The sequence below is a fragment of the Larimichthys crocea genome, chromosome VII (genome assembly GCF_000972845.2).
Source record: "Larimichthys crocea isolate SSNF chromosome VII, L_crocea_2.0, whole genome shotgun sequence".
NCBI classification, from domain to species: domain Eukaryota; kingdom Metazoa; phylum Chordata; class Actinopteri; family Sciaenidae; genus Larimichthys; species Larimichthys crocea.
The window spans coordinates 19,878,055-19,895,270 of NC_040017.1; the positions used below are offsets into that span (position 1 = coordinate 19,878,055).

At 37.9% G+C, this 17,216-nt stretch overlaps 3 protein-coding genes across 3 annotated transcripts; all 3 read left to right on the forward strand.

The window, feature by feature from the left end:
* The first annotated feature begins 438 nt into the window (after window positions 1-438).
* LOC104933768 (extracellular calcium-sensing receptor) lies at window positions 439-4,589 on the forward strand. Its single transcript, XM_019269976.2, has 9 exons — window positions 439-581; window positions 682-976; window positions 1,203-1,289; window positions 1,494-1,763; window positions 2,101-2,307; window positions 2,396-2,671; window positions 2,887-3,114; window positions 3,219-3,342; window positions 3,676-4,589. The coding sequence occupies exons 1-9, from the start codon at window positions 472-474 to the stop codon at window positions 4,587-4,589; spliced, it is 2,511 nt and encodes an 836-aa protein (XP_019125521.2). The 5' UTR covers window positions 439-471.
* A 1,197-nt stretch (window positions 4,590-5,786) lies between these two features.
* On the forward strand, window positions 5,787-9,893 carry LOC104933756 (extracellular calcium-sensing receptor-like). Its single transcript, XM_027279997.1, has 9 exons — window positions 5,787-5,956; window positions 6,031-6,325; window positions 6,456-6,542; window positions 6,814-7,083; window positions 7,470-7,676; window positions 7,766-8,041; window positions 8,354-8,581; window positions 8,673-8,796; window positions 8,980-9,893. Exons 1-9 carry the CDS (start codon window positions 5,847-5,849, stop codon window positions 9,891-9,893), a joined length of 2,511 nt encoding a protein of 836 aa, XP_027135798.1. The 5' UTR covers window positions 5,787-5,846.
* Window positions 9,894-11,334: 1,441 nt separating this feature from the next.
* Window positions 11,335-15,814, forward strand: LOC104933769 (extracellular calcium-sensing receptor-like). Its single transcript, XM_019269946.2, has 9 exons — window positions 11,335-11,477; window positions 11,762-12,056; window positions 12,220-12,306; window positions 12,929-13,198; window positions 13,479-13,682; window positions 13,778-14,047; window positions 14,368-14,595; window positions 14,688-14,811; window positions 14,907-15,814. The coding sequence occupies exons 1-9, from the start codon at window positions 11,368-11,370 to the stop codon at window positions 15,812-15,814; spliced, it is 2,496 nt and encodes an 831-aa protein (XP_019125491.2). The 5' UTR covers window positions 11,335-11,367.
* The last annotated feature ends 1,402 nt before the right edge of the window (window positions 15,815-17,216 follow it).

Consider the following 17,216-nt stretch of genomic DNA (forward strand, 5'->3'; position numbering starts at 1 on the left):
CACTAAACCCTCCACATACATCAAAAAGTATACTTAAAGCCAACATCATTTGGTCACAGTTTCAGAAATTACTTAAAGTTAACATCTTTCATCTACACTGTACTTCTAAAGTTTTGCCCAGAAATTACAGCACATAATAATAATGATATTATTATAGAAGCACGTCTCCACAGAGGTAATTTGATATGTGTCTGGCCTACCCCCACGCCACTGCTTGTTCCGGGATGGGTGGTGTTAAATTATGACTTAATCACTAAAGGAGATGGCATAAGCTTGCATATAAAATAAGGTAACCATGCATTAAGATAAGAACCAGGTATTGGGAGGAGGCCAGTTATGGGTTCATTTTTAGGCTCATATTTCTTCTTGTATGTCTACTTGATCTTGATTCTCTCCTCCTCTTTTTTCTTGTCAGAGCCGTCACCTCTTATCTCATCTTGTAAATTAAGGAGACAGTTTTATCTGAATGAAATGCACATGCCTGGTGATGTGATTCTGGGTGGGCTGTTTGAAGTCCACTACACCTCTGTCTTCCCTGAATTGACATTCACATCAGAGCCACATCAGCTCATCTGCCAAGGGTAAGTCTCACATTCTTGCAGCAGATAGTGTTCATCTGTGCAGATTATTATATTGAGAATTGTATGTTTTAGTGGTTGATTATATTATTTTGTCTGTTAGCTTCGACCCTCCAGCATTTAGGCATGCAATGACCATGGCCTTTGCAATCTATGAGATCAACAAAAACTCAAATCTGCTACCAAATGTGACTCTGGGATACAGTCTTTATGACAACTGTGCCACACTCGTAATTGGATTCAGTGCTGCGTTGTCACTGGCCAGTGGTCGAGAGGAGCAGTTTCTGCTTCAGGAGAACTGTTTTGGGACCCCTCCAGTCCTGGGGATTGTTGGTGATTCCTTCTCAACATTTTCGATTGCCACCTCTGATGTGATAGGTTTATTCAAACTGCCCATTGTAAGTTTCCTTCCTTCAGTTTTAGCTGTGCTTTTGATGTACTGTAATATAATCCATTCCAAATGTTAAAATAATAGCATAGGGCATATACATTAAAACTTAACTCTCTGTCAAGCTCTTATTTGGCGTTTTATTTTCATAAAATCACGAGCTGTTAAGTAGGTGAAATTATTTGAATATTTCTATTGACTTCAATGAAAAACACAACCTGTATATTTCTTTATAGGTGAGTTATTTTGCCACATGCTCCTGTCTGACTAATCGCCAGAGGTTTCCATCCTTCTTTAGAACAATTCCAAGTGATGCTTTCCAGGTGAAACTTTGGTTTATAAATAAAACACGTTTCATCCTAAGTGTAATGAAGATTCTGCATTTGCTTTGTTTATGAAATTGCATGCATTTAAAAGAAAGAGCATGATGGGATCAATTAATTATGATTCGATGGTTGACATGAATAGGTAAATATCTATTCTATTCTAACCTACAGTATATATTTCACTCTCTACTACTCAATTAGGTGCGTGCCATGATTCAGATTCTTAAACGCTTTGGCTGGACCTGGGCAGGTCTGCTGGTCAGTGATGATGACTATGGACTCCATGTTGCCCGATCCTTGAAATCGGACATGACTCAGTCTGGTGGAAGCTGTTTAGCCTACACAGAGATTTTACCCTGGGGTGACAACCCAGCTGAACTGAAGAGGATTGTGGAAGTGATGAAGAAATCCACAGCTCGTGTGGTCATTGTGTTTGCACATCAGATCCACATGATTCAACTCATGGACGAGGTATTTATTGGTGAAATAAACTTTACTGTGCATGACAAAAACATAATGCTTATTAACTTAAGAACTGGTTCAGTGCACTTTTAAATTCTTATCAAATGTTTATTGTTCATTTACATTTATGCTCATGATCTCAAGAATCGTGTCCTAAATTGAACAGTTGCATGTTTTCTAGTAATAATAAGTAATATAATATCTATTACTAACTATTTTGACTAAATATTTGAGTGATAAACTGATTAACTGTTTATGACATTTGTTTTATATTTTGTGTGATTAAAATAATATGTTATTCAAATAAGTCTGAAAAAAGCTTAAATTTATAAGATGCAATAAATAGGTGGTGAAGCAGAATGTGACAGGCCTGCAGTGGATGGCCAGTGAAGCCTGGACAGCAGCTGCTGTTCTCCAGACTCCCCGTCTTATGCCTTACCTGGGTGGCACACTAGGAATAGCCATCCGACGAGGTGAAATACCAGGGCTCAGAGATTTTCTGTTAAGAATACGTCCTGACCCACATTACATCAATAACAATGGAAATAGCATGGTAAGATTGTAACCTTACAAACAGATCTGTAAATTTAAAATGAAAATATTGTTATTTCTGTTAAGAGTTTGATTTGAATACATTTCAGGTGAGGCAATTTTGGGAATACACATTTCAGTGCAGATTTGCACCACCTCCAGCAGGTTGGGTTGAAGCTGGGGGAGTGTTATGCACTGGGCAGGAAGACCTGGAGAATGTGGAAACTGAGTTTTTGGATGTTTCAAACCTTAGGCCTGAATACAACATTTACAAGGCTGTGTATGCTTTGGCATATGCCCTTGATAACATGCTGCACTGTGTGCCAGGGAGAGGCCCTTTCAGTGGGAACAGCTGTGCTACATTGCAAAGACTGGAGCCATGGCAGGTGTGATATCAGTTTACACTCCACCTGTCTGAAAACAGTTACTATCTCTGTAGATGAAATAAAATGTATTTGTTGTGAGAACCATATTTAATTAATAGCAATGTTAATTTTCACGTTTAATGCACTATCTTGATCACTAGCATCATTAAATCCAGTTAACCATATGTCCCATCATTTTTTGTCACAATATTAATCTGTAATATATCCCTTTGTAGCTTATGTATTACTTGGAAAAGGTCAACTTCACCACACCATTTGGTGATGAAGTGTCATTTGATGAGAATGGTGATGCCTTACCAATATATGATATTATGAACTGGCTGTGGCTCCCTGATGGAAGAACTAAAGTTCAGAATGTTGGAGAGGTGAAGAGGTCGGCCCTCAAAGGTGAAGAACTGACAATTGATGAAGACAAAATCTTCTGGAACTTTGACTCCAAGCAGGTTATTTCTGTTTCTTGTTGTTTTTGCCCTAGTTCTGCATGACACACAATAACAGAATCAAACGATAAGGAGAAACCATTAAATAACCCTGACAATCCTTATAGCCACCCCGGTCAGTGTGCAGTGAGAGCTGTCCTCCAGGTACCCGCATGGCCAGGAAAAAGGGCCAGCCTGCCTGCTGTTTCGATTGTGTCCCTTGTTCTGAGGGAGAGTTCAGCAATGAAACAGGTTGGTAACATTATGTCATCAACTATATGTTATATCATAAAATATGAATATATATTCAGGAATGTTCCTCTGCTTGGTGCCCAGGTAATGATGGGAAAAAAAGTGCCAATGGCCTTCGTTTTACTCAGTTAAGGCGTATGGTTGGATAGGATGGCAGTTTTTAAAGATGGCATGACCCTCCATGTGTGTTATGCCTGTCTTCACTCCCTAGCCAGTAGAATTAGTTGTGACAAGGGACAAAATAGAAAACTGTCCATGCTCAAGTGTGACAAAAGGCAGAAATTGTACAGTTGTATAAACTGCAATAGCATAGAATATTTCTCTTGTTTTCAGACTCCATGGAGTGCACCAGTTGTCCAGAGGACTTCTGGTCCAGCCCCCAGCGTGACCACTGTGTTCCTAAAAAGACGGAGTTCCTCTCCTACCATGAGCCTCTGGGTATCTGCTTGACAGCTGCCTCATTGCTGGGAACATTTATCTGCGCTGTTGTCCTGGGCATCTTTACCTATCATCGCAGCACACCCATGGTACGAGCCAACAATTCAGAACTGAGTTTCCTGCTCTTGGTTTCACTTAAACTATGTTTCCTGTGTTCACTTCTGTTTATTGGCCGCCCCAGGCTGTGGACATGCCAGTTGAGACATGCAGCATTTGGGATCAGCTTTGTGCTTTCTGTTTCATGTATTCTGGTGAAAACCATGGTGGTTCTGGCTGTGTTCAAGGCCTCCAAGCCAGGAGGTGGAGCCAACCTGAAATGGTTCGGGGCTATGCAGCAGAGAGGAACAGTTATTGTTCTTACTTCTATTCAGGCTGCAATCTGCACAGCTTGGCTTGTCTCTTCCTCACCAGCTCCTCATAAAAACACCCAATATCACAATGACAAGATAGTTTATGAGTGTGTAGTTGGGTCCACAGTTGGTTTTGCAGTATTACTTGGTTACATTGGATTACTGGCCATCCTCAGCTTCCTGTTAGCATTTCTGGCAAGAAATCTTCCAGACAACTTTAATGAGGCCAAACTAATTACATTTAGTATGCTAATCTTCTGTGCTGTGTGGGTGGCCTTTGTCCCAGCTTACGTGAACTCTCCAGGTAAATATGCAGACGCAGTAGAGGTTTTTGCCATCCTGGCCTCCAGTTTTGGTCTCTTGGTGGCGCTGTTTGGACCCAAATGTTACATAATCCTGCTCAGACCAGAGAGGAACACAAAGAAAGCAATCATGGGTCGAGGAGCCACCAAGTCATAAAAAGCTAGTCAATATCAATTTCACTCAAGTTTTAATTTTTAATTTTTAACTGTGATGTGCTCATGACACACAGTAACCTTCTTTTTAAATAAAAAAATAATAATAGAAGATTAGGCATCGTGTACTATAGCTTTCTGTTATTTCTGTCAAATTTATCATTAAACGTTTTGCCCAATTCCATTCCCTGGAATTAGAAATACTAAAGAAAAATCTGGAAATGACTGAACAATGTGAATGTGTCATGTAATACATTCCAGCCAAAAACTTGATGTAAAATATATATTATATAATAATAATAAATATAATAATATATTATTGACTGCCAGTTGCTCAAATAGACTGTCACAAAAATCTTGAACTGTTTATTAAAGCTGATTGAATTGAATTATTGAGATCATTAACTTTGTTATTGTCTTTTGTGATTGGAAGGGGTGTCTTTGACTGATGTGATAGATTTTTATTGTTATTTATTTATTTACTTATGTATTTATTTTCAGTATTTTGAGCCACAATTTGAAACATATTCAATAATCAATAAAATATTTATTGAACCCCCCTCTAGATATTTCCTCTTTTATTTTACAAAGGCACATATTACTTGTGCTAATACACAACATCTAGCTCCCTCTATAGGTTCCCAGGTCACTGGATGTACAACCTACTCGGCACATAATGTTTATTATGCTGTCACTAATATCTATCAAATACTAAATGTTGCCCATAAATAAGAATTGCAAAATTCTGTTATTGCCTTGCAATTTCTTTCTTTTTTCAGTTCCACAGTAGTTGAAGTATCTTAAGTATGAGCTTGAAGTGTAAAGCATGTTTGTCATGTTAACAATAATTAATGCACTAACTTGATTCTAACATTTTAAAGACAGGGACACAAAAGGGGGCAGAAAGGATCATCAATATTGGTTTAAAAAAACGTGCTGATGTGGCATAGATTTGGCACAATTGTTTAATTATTTTGAAATGTATATCACACCCATCCCCCTATGCTGCCCATGCACTGATAGGTGGTGTGAACAATTAAACATTGACGAAAGGGAATGACATAGCCCTGCATATAAAATGAAGTACCTGTCCATAAAGATTAGATACAGGGGTGAAGGGAGGAGGGCAGTCATGGAGGCCATTCTTCTCAAATATTTGTTCTTATGTTTTCTGATTTTGAGTTTTTTCTCTTTTTTCCTCTCTGAGTCTTCAAATCTTTCCCATTCTTGTAAATTACGGAGGCAGTTTAATCTTAATGGGATGCACAAGGCTGGTGATGTGATTCTGGGTGGGCTGTTTGAAGTCCACTACACCTCTGTCTTCCCTGAGCTGACATTCACCTCGGAGCCACAACAGCCCAACTGTCAAGGGTAAGTCTCACACACATGCACACTTTATAAATACTGCATTACCCTTTAATGATTAATTGATTTTTGTGTGTTAGTTTTGACACTCTAGGGTTCAGGCATGCCATGACCATGGCTTTTGCTATTGATGAGATCAACAAGAACTCCAAGCTGCTACAAAATGTGACTCTGGGATACAGTCTTTATGACAACTGTGCTACGCTTGGTATTGGGTTTAGTGCTGCATTGTCAATGGCCAGTGGTCAAGAGGAGCAGTTTCTGCTTCAGGAGAACTGTTCAGGGTCCCCTCCTGTTATGGGGATTGTTGGTGATCCATTTTCAACCTTTTCTATTGCCACCTCCAATGTTCTTGGTTTATTCAAACTGCCTATTGTAAGTTTGTGTGAGCTTTTGACATAGCGCAATGCAATTGATTATAAATTATTCAATATAGCATCTTGAAAATGTCTAGTAATTTTCAAGAGATGCACACTCTGTGGGCATTATGTGTGTTCTGTTATAGGTGAGTTATTTTGCCACATGTTCCTGCCTGAGTGACAGGCAGCAGTTTCCATCCTTCTTCAGAACAATTCCAAGTGACGCTTTCCAGGTAAACCACTATTACAAAAATAATAACTGCATATTCTGTATGTCTCAAGTAAAGTATAGCAATTTTGAAAATAAGTCTTTCCAATTAAAAAAATCTTGAGTGCATGAAATATATTTGCTTTGTTCATCAGTAATGAAACTACATATATTTAGGGCAAAAATCTTAAAGGAATAAATTAATTATGTTTCCATTATGAGACATGTTTGTATACATTTCCAAAGAAATAATTTTCCTGCCTGAAGACTGATCCCTTCACTCTAAATTCACTTAGGTGCGTGCTATGATTCAGATCCTAAAACACTTTGGCTGGACTTGGGCAGGTCTGCTGTTCAGTGACGATGACTATGGACTCCACGCTGCCCGATCCTTTCATTCTGACCTGGCTCAGTCTGGTGGAGGTTGCCTGGCCTACTCAGAGATTTTACCTTGGGGCAATGATCCAAATGAATATAAGAGGATTGTGGCTGTGATGACAAAATCCACGGCTCGTGTGGTCATTGTTTTTGCACATCAGATGCACATGATTCAGCTGATGGAGGAGGTTGGAGGATAAAAATGCATTGACACATATGAATCTATAGTATAAAAAATCATTTGTTTATCTTTATCTGACCAGATTTCTATTAAAACAGTACTTTAGTGATTCATTTGGAGTTAGGATTTGAGGATTCTGGTGTGTAAAAACTATATATCCATGCCCAAAATGTATTAATGCAACATTTATGCACATACATCACATGCATAGTTGTGTCATACATTTACTGATCCTATATGTTATTAATGCTATAGTCCTTTCTCTGCAAACAACTATACCAGATAATTGTTGTGTTATTTTTTGTAATGTGTTACATAATACTACTAATACTAATACAAGGTATTAGTAATTGTTTCACAGAAGTCTGACAAACATTTTAATGCTATACACAGGTTGTGAAGCAAAATGTGACAGGCCTGCAGTGGATTGCCAGCGAAGCTTGGACATTAGTTGATGGACTTCATACCCCTTCCTTTACACCATACCTGGGTGGAACACTTGGCATTGCTATCCGTTGTGGAAAAATACCAGGACTTAAGGACTTCCTGTTAAGAATTAATCCTGACCAGCACCACAACAATGGCTATGGAAATAGCATGGTGATAGTTTAAGCTTACAAATATATGACAAATTACGAGAATAAAATGTACTGTTACCATGTGTTTTGTTTTTTTTAAATACATTTCAGGTGAAGCAGTTTTGGGAATACACATTTCAGTGTAGATTTGCACCACCTCCAGCAGGTTGGGTTGAAGCTGGGGGAGCATTATGCACTGGACAAGAAGATCTAGAGGATGTCGAGACTGAGTTTTTGGATGCATCAGAACTCAGACCAGAGTACAATATTTACAAAGCTGTGTATGCTCTGGCTTATGCCCTCGATGATTTGCTGCAGTGTGAGCCAGGAAGAGGGCCTTTCAGCGGGCACAGCTGTGCCACCATACAAAGACTGGAGCCATGGCAGGTGTGATATCAGTTTACATTCCTGTTTATGTTTTAAAAAACAGCTACTACACCCTGAGGTACTTACTGAATTTAACGAGAGTAGAAAATTACAGAAAAGGACATTGATGTAAAATTAATTATATATCAGTGAAACAAACAAAACAAATACTTAGGATGCCTCATTATTGTAGAAACAATTTTGAAATTGCACATTTTCATACATTTCAACAACAACAGTAGAATGACTGCAGCACTTCTATATATACATATATAATTTTTCCAATCGAGAACGTTCTGCATTTTAAGTCTGTCATATCGCTTCCATTTGTAGCTTATGCATTACTTGCAAAAAGTCAACTTCACCACATCGTTTGGTGATCAAGTTTCATTTGATGAGAATGGTGATGCCTTACCAATATATGACATCATGAATTGGATGCTGCTCCCTGATGGAGAAATTACACTTCAAAATGTGGGTGAGGTTAAGAAGTCGGCCTTCAAAGGTGAAGAACTCATAATTGATGAAGGCAAAATCTTCTGGAACTTTGACTCAAAAGAGGTTACTTTTTATTGTTCTGTTTGTGTGGTAGCATTACGTTAAATAGGCCATTACATGGTAAAGAATAACAATGATCTCACTATTCCTAAAGCCACCCCAGTCAGTATGCAGCGAAAGTTGTCCTCCAGGTACCCGCATGGCCAGGAAAAAGAACCAGCCTGTGTGTTGTTTTGACTGCATCCCCTGTTCCGAGGGAGAAATTAGTAATGAAACTGGTAAGCATTCATTTTAAAATTCAATGATTTTTTGCAGAGTCTTAATTTGTATTCAGGAATGTATTCCTCTGCAGTGCCCACTTGACTGCCAATATGACCAATACTGCATGAGCCCAGGAAAGTGTGAGAAAGAAGTGGGAAAAGCTGAAAAATAAATAAAATAAAATAGTTGTTTGTTTTCAGACTCCATGGAGTGCAACAACTGTCCAGAGGACTTCTGGTCCAGCCCCCAGCGTGACCGCTGTGTTCCTAAGAAAACAGAGTTTCTCTCCTACCATGAGCCTCTGGGTATCTGCTTGACAACTGCCTCATTGTTTGGCACTTTTATCTGTGCTGTTGTCCTGGGCATCTTCACCTACTATCGCAGCACACCCATGGTACGCGCCAACAATTCAGAACTGAGTTTCCTGCTCTTGGTTTCACTTAAACTATGTTTCCTGTGTTCACTGCTGTTTATTGGACGTCCCAAGCTTTGGACATGCCAGTTGAGACATGCAGCATTTGGGATCAGCTTTGTGCTTTCTGTCTCATGTATTCTGGTGAAAACCATGGTGGTTCTGGCTGTGTTCAAGGCCTCCAAGCCAGGAGGTGGAGCCAGTCTGAAGTGGTTTGGTGCTATGCAGCAGAGAGGGACAGTTCTGGTTCTCACTTCTATTCAGGCTGCAATCTGCACAGCTTGGCTTGTCTCTTCCTCACCAGCTCCTCATAAAAACACCCAATATCACAATGACAAGATAGTTTATGAGTGTGTAGTTGGGTCCACAGTTGGTTTTGCAGTGTTATTGGGGTATATTGGATTACTGGCTGTCCTTAGCTTCCTGTTAGCATTTCTGGCAAGAAATCTCCCAGACAACTTTAATGAGGCCAAACTAATTACATTTAGTATGCTAATCTTCTGTGCTGTGTGGGTGGCCTTTGTCCCTGCTTACATCAACTCTCCAGGGAAATATGCAGATGCTGTGGAGGTGTTCGCCATCTTGGCCTCCAGTTTTGGTCTCTTGGTGGCGCTGTTTGGACCCAAATGTTTCATAATCCTGCTGAGACCAGAGAGGAACACAAAGAAAGCAATCATGGGTCGAGAAACCTCCAAGTCATAGAAGCCTCAGTTACAAAAAAAAAAACTATGTATTTTGCTGTCAGTCTGTAAATTAAATGGCCAATATACAACAAATAACATATATGCTTTTTAACTCAATAAATGTTTTACTATAAAATAAAATAAAATAGAAGAAACTTGAATAAATAAATACATTTTTGTGTGAAACAGATTCTTACTTCATTATTCTTCTTCTTTGCATGATTACATTCTGTAAGACTGGGATGACTTAGGACTCATCTGACAAAAATTGCATAAATTATGTAACTAACTAATAAGAAACATGAAATTATACCATGTGACTACTGTAACTGTTTCTCTCACAATTATTTCAATTTTTTATAAAACCACTCTTTCCAAAGTAAGAAAAAAGGATACAGAAAAACTGCCAGGTTAAGCGTGTAGGGAAATATTAATATTGTTTAAGTGAAAGCTTGATTAGAAGTGCTGATTAAGCATAACTTATCCAGGTTAAAGTTGCATTACCACCTGAAGAGCAGCTATAACACTGCATGATGAGTTTGGGAATTATAGACAAACAGCAACATATTGTCTGCACATAATGTGATTTTGTGACTTGATTCGCTTAATATCAGAGTTTATCATCTGTAAATGCCTCATTTGTATTATCAAACAATAATGAAGAGATTACAAAACCTTTAATTTAATAATACAATTCAATATACACACATATATAGACACAACTAAAAAACTAAAAAGCAACAAGAGCCTTGACAGGTAAACATAAAGGTTGTTTTGGTTTACGGAGATCTATAGCGCCTTCCAGAGGGGATAAGTTGAAACAGGTTGTGTGTGGAGTGTGATGAATCTGCAGTGATGTTTGCAGTGAAGTCCTAAATGGAGGGCAGGCTGGCACCAATGATTTTCTCAGAAGGTCCCCATGTTTCCCACAAATTATAAATTTGTTTTGGAATTAATAGAAGTAGTAAAGCCCATTTTAATTGGCTTTGGTTGAGGTAAATAGACAAGAGTGAAATATATAGACTATATTCTTCAAAGCTGACAACATGAAAAAGTAAAAACACATTTACAAAATACATTTACAATTTTAATACAATAAACAGAAGCATATACCAAATGTACAAAATATGGTTTGTGGTTACTAAAACACTTGGTAACATACCATACCATTTTATATTATATTATATTATCTGTTGTTCTGATGTCGTGCCGCCATAGTCTGATGTGCCCTTATGGGTGGGGTGAAAGATTAAACAGTGACGCAAAACACGCAATGGCAATGACATAGCCCTTCATATAAAAAAAAGTAACCTCGTATGGAGAGCAGAAACAGCTGTGAGGGGAGGAGGGCAGTTATGGGAGGTTTGCTTGATACATATTTCCTCTTGAGTGTCTACCATATCATGTTCTTTTTCTCTTTCTCCTCTTTTTACTCCATAACGTCCTCTCTTCCCTCAACTTGTAATTTACGGAAAAAGTTTCACCTTAATGAAATGTACAAAACTGGTGATGTAGTTCTGGGTGGGCTCTTTGAGGTCCACTACTCGTCTATCTTCCCTGAGCGGACATTTACCTCAGAGCCACAACAGCCCATCTGCACTGGGTAAGTTTCATACGTACATCATGGAAATCTGCGAATCATACTGTTTGATCATGGCAAGGAAAAATTGTCACCATGCTAAAATACTTATGAAACATGATCAATGTTGCTTTTCATGACTGTTTAAGTGATACTTTCAAAACACAAAAAATAGTAATAATTATATTAATATACCCTTAAAAGTATATATATATATATGTGTGTGTGTGTGTGTGTGTGTGTGTATCTACCCAGTTCTCACAGAGCCATATTACTTCTCATTGGTTAATAGTGACATGTTGTGTTAGCTTTGACACTCTAGGGTTCAGACATGCCATGACCATGGCCTTTACTGTTGAAGAAATCAACAAAAACTCCAAACTGCTACCAAACGTGACTCTGGGATACAGTCTTTCTGATAACTGTGGAGCCCTTGTTGTTGGATTCAGTAGTGCATTATCACTTGCCAGCGGTCGAGAGAAGCAGTTTCTGCTTCAGGAGAACTGTTTAGGGACCCCCCCAGTCATGGCGATTGTGGGTGATTCCCCTTCAACATTTTCTATTGCCACTGCCAATGTGCTAGGTTTATACAAAATGCCTATTGTAAGTTTTCTTTCTTCTATCTCTCTCTTGCAATGTTGTACTTGTATATGCTGTACTGTTTAATGGCATCATAAGTTATACATTGTTGAAATATAAAATAGTTTTTCCTGGACATGACTTTTGAGATAAGTAAACTGAGTTTATACTGCATGTTTCTTTATAGGTGAGTTATTTTTCCACATGTTCTTGCCTGAGTGACAGGCAACGGTTTCCATCCTTCTTTAGGACAATCCCAAGTGATGCTTTCCAGGTGAAACACAAACTACATCTATTTAGGCAGTAAGCAAGCTTGTGGAAAATGTCCCTGATGACACAAACCTTTTCTTTTCTCTTAATGTGATTAATTTCAAGTGATTCCATTGTGAAACATAATTTAATATATATTTATATAGGTAACAATAATTTGAGTTAATGTTTTGAAAATAATATAACGTTCTGTGGAATAATATCATAATAATATACAGTTGTGCTCATATGTTTATATACCCTGTCAGAATTTGCAAGATTTGTACCATATTTATAGAAAACATTACCCATCAGACAAAATGCATTTCTTTAATTTTTATGTGTTTCCAATTAAATTATATTTCTGATCAGGGTATTGAAACTATTGATTTTGGTTACCATTGTGATAAAAACAAAAGGCACACATAATTATGTGATAATAAATGGCTTCACCTGACCACTAATATAAGAAAAGTTTTCTCCATGATCATGGTCATATTTTTCAGAAAATGGCCAATATTTTTGAAATTCTGCCAGTGATAAACTCATGAGCACAATTATATCTATTTATATATTGTAGATAGATATATTGTATATATATATATATATACATACACTTATATATATATATATATATATCCACTTAGGTACGTGCTATGATTCAGATTCTCAAACACTTTGGCTGGACATGGGTTGGCCTGCTGGTCACTGACGACGACTATGGAATCCATGTTGCCCGATCCTTCCAGTCCGACCTGGCTCAATCTGGTGAGGGATGTCTGGCCTACCTACAGGTTTTGCCCTGGGACAGTGACCCAGTTGAACTAAAGAGGATTGTACATTTGATGAAGACATCAACAGCTCGTGTGGTCATGGTGTTTGCACATGAATTCCACATGATTCATCTCATGGAAGAGGTTTGAATTAAATGCAATATAATTTAGAAATCCATGCCTTTAAAAAATGTAACATAATTAATTGTTTCTGCAAACTGAAATTCACTTACTAAAATCACATCAATTGATTAAATCAAAAATTTTTGACAATAGCAATTCTGCTTCCAGTTTTGGTTAGTCGGGTCATATAATGTCTAAATATATAAACAAAATATGATAGTTTTATGTTGACTGCTGCTTTTTTAACATGGATTTAACACACTGTATCTAAAACAAAAACTTTATATATTTCTATAAACAGGTGGTAAGACAGAATGTGACAGACCAGCAGTGGATAGCAAGTGAAGCTTGGACATCGGCTGCTGTGCTCCAGACACCCAGCTTCATGCCATACCTGAGTGGCACACTGGGCATCGCCATCCGCCGAGGAGAGATAGCAGGGCTCGGGGAATTTCTTCTACAAGTACACCCTGACCAAAATGACAATGTAGAAAGAAATAACATGGTATGAGGTTCATCTTACAATTTGACCTAAAATAAATAATCAATAATATATTGTAAATTCTGTCAATACTTAGTTCATAATATATTGTATTTCAGGTGAGGCAGTTTTGGGAATTCACATTTCAGTGTAGATTTGATCCAGCAGATTCAGCTAAAGCTGGAGCAGCTCTTTGCACTGGACAGGAAGATATTAAAAAAGTGGATACTGAGTTTTTGGATGTTTCGAACCTCAGGCCTGAGTATAATATTTACAAAGCGGTATATGCTCTGGCGTATGCTCTTGATGACATGCTACAATGTGAGCCAGGGAGAGGACCTTTCAGTGGGCACAGCTGTGCCAATTTGCAAACAATGGAGCCATGGCAGGTGTGATCTATCTATTTATTTGATTTATATACCATATGTTTATGTGCTTATGTACAGCTGCTAAATTCTGAGTTAGGCCTACTTACTGTCTTTAGTTTTGTGAGAACAGAATGTTATGAAAAGAAAGATGAAGATAGACACTAGAAATACCAAGTTCCAAAAAAAAAAAAAAAAAAAAAAAATCCTGAACACAACATCTAACACAACATTGTCTCAACACTTTAATGGGCGTGTTATTGTAAATTGTTATTGCAAATTGTTTGAACAGTCGTACTTCCTTAACTGTTTATTTTAATATTTAATATATCATCCATTTGTAGATTGTACATTATTTGCAAAATGTCAACTTCACCACACAATTTGGTGATCAAGTTTCCTTTGATGAAAATGGTGATGCCTTACCGATCTATGATATCGTCAACTGGGTATGGCTCCCTGATGGTAGAACCAAAGTTCAGAATGTGGGCAAAGTTAGGAGGTCAGACTCCAATGTTGAAGAACTCACAATTAATGAAGACAAAATCTTCTGGAACTTTGAAACAAAAAAGGTTACTTTTCAGGCAAACTTACACATTTTTCAATAGATCTTAGCAGTACATAATAATATAGCAGATTTACCGATTTATTTGTCTACCTGTAGCCACCCAGGTCATTTTGCAGTGAAAGCTGTCCTCCAGGTACCCGCATGGCCAGAAAGAAAGGGCAACCTGTGTGCTGTTTTGACTGCATCCCTTGTTCTGGGGGAAAAATCAGCAACAAAACTGGTGGGTGTTCATGTTCAGTGTTTTAATTTTACTTTTTTTAAGGATATTACACTGTACAGCAAGAATATACCTAACCATCTTCCCTTTTTTGTCAGACTCCATGGAGTGCACCAGTTGTCCAGAGGACTTCTGGTCCAGCCCCCAGCGTGACCACTGTGTTCCTAAGAAAATAGAGTTCCTCTCCTACCATGAGCCTCTGGGTATCTGCTTGACAGCTGCCTCATTGCTGGGCACATTTATCTGCACTGTTGTCCTGGGCATCTTTATCTATCATCGCAGCACACCCATGGTACGCGCCAACAATTCAGAACTGAGTTTCCTGCTCTTGGTTTCACTTAAACTATGTTTCCTGTGTTCACTTCTGTTTATCGGCCGCCCAAGGCTTTGGACATGCCAGCTGAGACATGCAGCATTTGGGATCAGCTTTGTGCTTTCTGTTTCATGCATTCTGGTGAAAACCATGGTGGTTCTGGCTGTGTTCAAGGCCTCCAAGCCAGGAGGTGGAGCCAGTCTGAAGTGGTTTGGTGCTATGCAGCAGAGAGGGACAGTTCTGGTTCTTACTTCTATTCAGGCAGTAATTTGCATTGCTTGGCTTGTATCTGCTTCACCAACTCCTCATAAAAATACTCAATACCACAATGACAAGATAGTTTATGAATGTGTAGTTGGGTCCACAGTTGGTTTTGCAGTGTTACTTGGTTATATTGGTTTACTGGCTATCCTCAGCTTCCTGTTAGCATTTCTGGCAAGAAATCTTCCAGACAACTTTAATGAGGCCAAACTCATCACTTTCAGCATGCTGATCTTCTGTGCTGTGTGGGTGGCCTTTGTTCCAGCCTATGTGAACTCTCCAGGCAAATATGCAGATGCTGTGGAGGTATTTGCTATTCTGGCCTCCAGTTTTGGTCTCTTGGTGGCGCTGTTTGGTCCCAAATGTTACATAATCCTGCTGAGACCAGAGAGGAACACAAAGAAAGCAATCATGGGTCGAGGAAAGTCATGAGCCATTATGTATTCTGCCTTCATTAATTTGAGATATGCCCTTAAAATGGCCAACACAGTATAACAAATAAGTAAACAGTTTTTTAGTATAAAGAATATTTTTACTGTTAAGAATACATTTAGATGAAAGTGGAAGCAATAAAGAATTGTTTGTGTGAAACATATTCTATATGATTGCCTATTTCTTGCCTGATCACATTTCCTTGGACTTTGAAAGGCTTTGTTTCAATTGAAATTAAACCAATTTTCACATATCTGTTGTAGTTGTACATAAAGGTTCCACATGAGGGGCTATTTCAATTTTAAGGGAGGTATACCATCTTTTACACTACATATTTCATTCACCCACACACCCATACATTCATACACTGATTGCATTGGTTGCCATGCAAGGTGCCAACTGCTTATCAGTCACATTCATACACATGCAACAGTTTAAGATAAGATAGACTTTTATTCTATATATATTTTATTCACAAGGTTGCCAGATGGACAAGGACTACAATTAGTACAGATAAATAGAAAATGTGAAAAAATATAAGAGAGGTTATAAAACTAAAATAAAAATTAAATAAAAATAGAAATCTAGAAATTATATAAACTAGAGCATTTGCAGAGATTACAAGCTAAAGTGATAGTTATGTGATTAATATCAGCAAAGTCAACAGTCTGTTAATGGCGTACACCAGACTAAAATATAATATGATTAACTATTGCTGACATGTAGATGTAGCTGCGTGATCACAATAAACGATACCCTCAGATCTCAAGAGTATCTAGCTGGAGACATGATCTCCACAAGATGCACCTCCATTAAATGTTAAGTGTTTCTGGGAGTTTTTAGAATTTCGACAAAGAGCAAAATATCATCTGCATATAATGTGCTTTTGTGACTTTTTGTGCTCTTTGATATAGAGGCTGATACTCAGAATATCATTATGAGTTCCAGCTTTTGTAAGTGGCTCATTTGTATGATTAAAACGATGGAACAACTTTAGTGGGTTCCTAGCTCCATGGGGAAAACTTTTTTGTTTCTCTTGGAGTAAGGTATTTTTGGTATACTGTTAACGTTTAGTAACTTGTGATGCTTTCAGCTTAAAACTTTTAGGATTTATCTTATAGTAGTAATCTTTTGACCAAAGATTTCCAAATTTTATTTAAACAACCAAAAAATTTCAAAAGAAATTTTGAGTGTGCCTGAGTCCGGCCCGTCGCCCCCATACATTATTACTGACACTGCTCAGCAAATTCAGTGCTAAAAATTCACACCTCAAATAATAATTTTTAACATGTTTATTTAGACACAGGAGCAGCTAGCACTTACGCGGTAACAATTAACAATAGCATGTTAGCACTGATGTGCTAGCAATTAACATTAGCATGTTAGCATTAGCATGTTAATA

What these genes read in the sequence shown, in the direction of transcription:
- LOC104933769 (XM_019269946.2), top strand. Translation starts at nt 11,368, where the DNA reads ATGTACAAAACTGGTGATGTAGTTCTGGGTGGGCTCTTTGAGGTCCAC. An exon ending in ATGTAGAAAGAAATAACATG is followed by an intron (nt 13,683 to 13,777) that starts GTATGAGGTTCA and finishes ATTGTATTTCAG; the next exon opens with GTGAGGCAGTTTTGGGAATT. An exon ending in AAACAATGGAGCCATGGCAG is followed by an intron (nt 14,048 to 14,367) that starts GTGTGATCTATC and finishes ATCCATTTGTAG; the next exon opens with ATTGTACATTATTTGCAAAA.
- LOC104933756 (XM_027279997.1), top strand. Translation starts at nt 5,847, where the DNA reads ATGCACAAGGCTGGTGATGTGATTCTGGGTGGGCTGTTTGAAGTCCAC. An exon ending in TTCCAAGTGACGCTTTCCAG is followed by an intron (nt 6,543 to 6,813) that starts GTAAACCACTAT and finishes AAATTCACTTAG; the next exon opens with GTGCGTGCTATGATTCAGAT. An exon ending in GGAACTTTGACTCAAAAGAG is followed by an intron (nt 8,582 to 8,672) that starts GTTACTTTTTAT and finishes CTATTCCTAAAG; the next exon opens with CCACCCCAGTCAGTATGCAG.
- LOC104933768 (XM_019269976.2), top strand. Translation starts at nt 472, where the DNA reads ATGCACATGCCTGGTGATGTGATTCTGGGTGGGCTGTTTGAAGTCCAC. An exon ending in ATAACAATGGAAATAGCATG is followed by an intron (nt 2,308 to 2,395) that starts GTAAGATTGTAA and finishes AATACATTTCAG; the next exon opens with GTGAGGCAATTTTGGGAATA. An exon ending in GGAACTTTGACTCCAAGCAG is followed by an intron (nt 3,115 to 3,218) that starts GTTATTTCTGTT and finishes CAATCCTTATAG; the next exon opens with CCACCCCGGTCAGTGTGCAG.